The 3,735-nt window shown below is 36.3% G+C and overlaps 1 protein-coding gene across 1 annotated transcript; it reads right to left on the reverse strand.

Annotated features, from left to right (window-relative positions):
• Positions 1–1,080: 1,080 nt before the first annotated feature.
• LOC311281338 (interferon-induced protein with tetratricopeptide repeats 1-like) lies at positions 1,081–2,698 on the reverse strand (the record flags this gene model as incomplete). Its single annotated transcript, XM_084394181.1, has 2 exons — positions 1,081–2,478; positions 2,694–2,698. 2 exons carry the CDS (start codon positions 2,696–2,698, stop codon positions 1,152–1,154), a joined length of 1,332 nt encoding a protein of 443 aa, XP_084250307.1. The 3' UTR covers positions 1,081–1,151.
• Positions 2,699–3,735: the final 1,037 nt, after the last annotated feature.

Below are 3,735 nucleotides of genomic sequence, written 5' to 3' on the forward strand. Positions count from 1 at the left end.
CTGTTTACAAAGTTAATTTCACTGTTTTTAAAACATTTTATTATTTCCAGCTGATTCTCCAGCTATTTCTCTCTTCATCAGATTCATTGTGTTTTTAAAGTCAGTTTACGCTTTCCTTGATGAACAGAAACCGGAAATGAAGTCATAAGGAGTAAACAGATTTATTGAGTAACTTTGTCACAAGTTCCATTTAACAAGTGCTTTTATTACAGGCAATAGGATGGAAAATTGCTGCAGTTTTACAGTGAGACATATGCTTGGATAGAGAGAACTCCTTTATCAGCTGATACAATTATTCTGGCAATTAGACATATAGGGGAATCTATTTATATGTAGTACTTCATATTGTAATGTCTTAAATACAGGGTGTGAATAAAGGTGAAGTGTGACACTTTGTGATAATTTGTCATTGCCCTTGTTATAAAATATGATAAGTCCCCTATAAAATGCCATTTTAAAATGTTGTTTAAAAAAAAGACCTTTACTACACTATACAGAAAAAGTCAAAGAATTATTAAATATAAATTGTTTCAGATAAAATTGTACATGAGCTACTACTGTCAATATACTCTTAATGAAAAATGTAAAGCCACAAAAATAATATACCTGTGAAAAAAAAAAAATGTACCATATTTCTTGTTATTGGTATTATATGAATAGCTGTTATAAGTCATGCAAAAATGAATACATAAAAAATGTAGAACATATTAAGAAATCATATTTATGATGCATGTACAATACACAAATACATTTCCACCTTTATTTAAGCTGTCGTCAGATTTGGTGAAATTTCACGGTCAAAAGTTTATTTCCAATAGTGTAGAGATGTATGAAGCACAGTTTGTACAGAAGTCTCATTCAAGCCAAGTAGCTTTCTCTTGGTCAACACGGTGAATCCACATGACCAACTTGAACCCATTGTGAAATCTGACCAAATTAAACCTATTGCAAATTATTTTGAACACATGGATTCTTATTGAAATGACTGGATTTCCCCCATGAAAATTCACCACACAATGGTAAATGTGACACATCTTTACACTTAATGATTAACACCTATTGAGATATTGGATCTAGGTTGAGTGATTTTTCTAGCTGTTGCTATGCTATGCTAATCATGTTGCATAAATGAAGTGAAATAAAGAGAATATTTACTCATCTTTAAGAACAATCTTTAGAAATTTGGAAATCTCCTCACAGCGAGAGCTTCTGCCATTCTGAACAGTTTTTTTAAGAAGCATTATGCTCTTCTGTCTGTCTTGTGAAATGTTTTGGATTGCTGCTGCTTTCATGTGATAGTCGATCGATTGGTCTCTGGGCCGTCTACGCTGATATTGATCTCTGGACTGTTTATTATAATATAGATGGCACGAGTAACTATAGTAAAGTAACTGTTGGGTATGAGGAGGGAGATCATCTTCCTCTGATAGAAGCTGCTGGTAAATCTCATCGGCTCTCTCAGTGTTGTGTGTGTAACAGTGTAGTGATGCAAGAGAAATCCATCCTCTGACACAATCTGGATAATCTCTGACAACCTCCTCAAAGAGCTCAATGGCTTTCAGAGCCCAAGCCTGCCTTTCCTGACTGTCTTCCTTCATGGAGTACACTTTACATTTGTATACATCTGCCAAGATTTTCAAAACTGTAGTGGAAGTGGGGAACTTTTTCCGAATCCTTTGTCCCTCTTGAATAGCTTTCTCAAAGGAAATTAGTCTAAAGTATTCGAAAATAAAAACCAAACCATCCAAGTTTCCGGTACTAAGGGTTCTCTCTAGAAAACTTTGTACCTCCTCCTCATTGATTTCGGCCTGCGCCTTAGACTTTCTTAGTATATAGAGGTATTGAAGGAACAAATCATTTGGGTCTATCTCTGATGCGGTTTTCACCTGCTCTAGAATATCAGCCTCCAGCTCTGGAGTGAATTCAGACCATATATATGCAGTGTTCATGGCTATGGCAAGTCCTTTGTGCCATTCCTTCCTATCTGGTTCTGCCTTTAAAGCCATTTTAAAGTAATCAATCGCCTGGCGCTTCTTGGACTTGTTAAACTTCACCAGCGTCCAGGCCTTTTCTCCACTGACTTCAGGGTGTAAAGTGCATCCAGATGGAGCAGGATGCATTCGCTGAAGCCTCTCCACCTCTTCTAGATATCCTTTGCTCTTATCCATCTCTCCCAAATGGAAGTAGACCCAAGCCAGGTTTGCTTTATTGACCTGAAGCTGGACTCCTGCCTCTTCTGTTCCCTGCTCCTGGATCACACTTTCTGCTTTGTGCAGGTGCTTCACTGCCTCTGTGTTGGAGCCAAGAGTCTGATGGATGTAGCCCAGCAGGTTGTAATAGTGAACTGGCCAAGGGCATGTTTCCTGTTCCACATTCTGCATTTTCCTCTTCATCCCCTGGAGCCCATTTCGATGTTGCCCCAGATCCCAGGTGAAGTGGCACTCCAGCCTCTCAAGACGTTCTTTTAAACTAGAGTTACTGACACATTCAGAAATAAAGATCTATTAATGAAGAGTTTCAAATGCTGTGTTTTGGTCTACATACAAATATATCGTAGCAGTCATGGGACAGATAATCAACAATTTCAACTAAGCCACAACATTTTTACACAATCTTAAGTTTAGTCTGGTAAATCACTTTAAATTCCTACATCATACTAGATATTTGCATATTTGTATTGGAAAAGTACTTACTCCATAATAATGGTTAGAGGTGGTCTGGTTTGAGATGTTCCTTCTAGCAATGCTGATTTGAGCTTTGTGTGAGTTGCTGAGAGATTGTTCTGTATTAATAATGATCACACTCATAAAACCATCTTCTAATCTACCGGAACAGTCATTAAACACGTCAGCTAAGGATTCTTCTCTAGTTTCTATTCTGTCTAAGGTTTCGTTGTTTACTTCAATGAAGTGTATGTAATAACATCTAATCTCTTTAGATGCAGGTTTTAAGTGTCATGGATAATTATTAGATCATATATTCCAGACATTTTTTAATCATTTGATATTAATGATATAATGTGGGTGTGACCTACTTTATTTCTAGCTGGCTATTCAGATGGTTGAATTGATTTACATATTTACCATATTATATAAAAAAATTGGTAACACTTTACAATAAACATGAACTAACATGAACAATGAGCAATATACATTTGTTACAGTATTTATTAAGATTTGTTAATGTTAGTGTGGTGGATTTTTAATAGATAAGATAGTAAACTATCTTTTAAACTAACCATGATCTAAACCTCACTTCCCTTTTAGGCCTAACACTCTAACATTTGAACAAAATGTACCAAAATGTTCTCTGAATAGTGTGTCCATTGAAAATTCTGAAGTGCTGGCCATGACAATATCAAAAATATACTGTCTTGAATTGTCTCATGACATATTGAGTAATCAACTGAACTCTTAACCATTTTCTTAATTTTTTCTGATGATTCGAGATCATTTTGCTCACGCCAGTAACAGAGGGTGAAAGAGGGGGGCTTGCTTTTACAAACTGAACCAATCATATTGAAAGAAGGTGACATGAGTTAGTCATGTTGATCTTATTGTTGTGTCTGTCTTTATCCTATAAAACCTGATGTATTCCTTTTGCGGGGGATTCTCTCTGAAATTTGTCTGAGATCCTCCAGCTGTGATTAAAGCATGTTCGAAGGCATTGTCTGAAGTCTGTCGGTTATTATTGCTGCGCAGCAAGTTAGTCAGGGGAGCAAGTTAGGGTTAGAAA

Source organism: Rutilus rutilus (assembly GCF_951802725.1).
Source record: "Rutilus rutilus genome assembly, chromosome: 21".
Lineage (NCBI taxonomy): Eukaryota > Metazoa > Chordata > Actinopteri > Cypriniformes > Leuciscidae > Rutilus > Rutilus rutilus.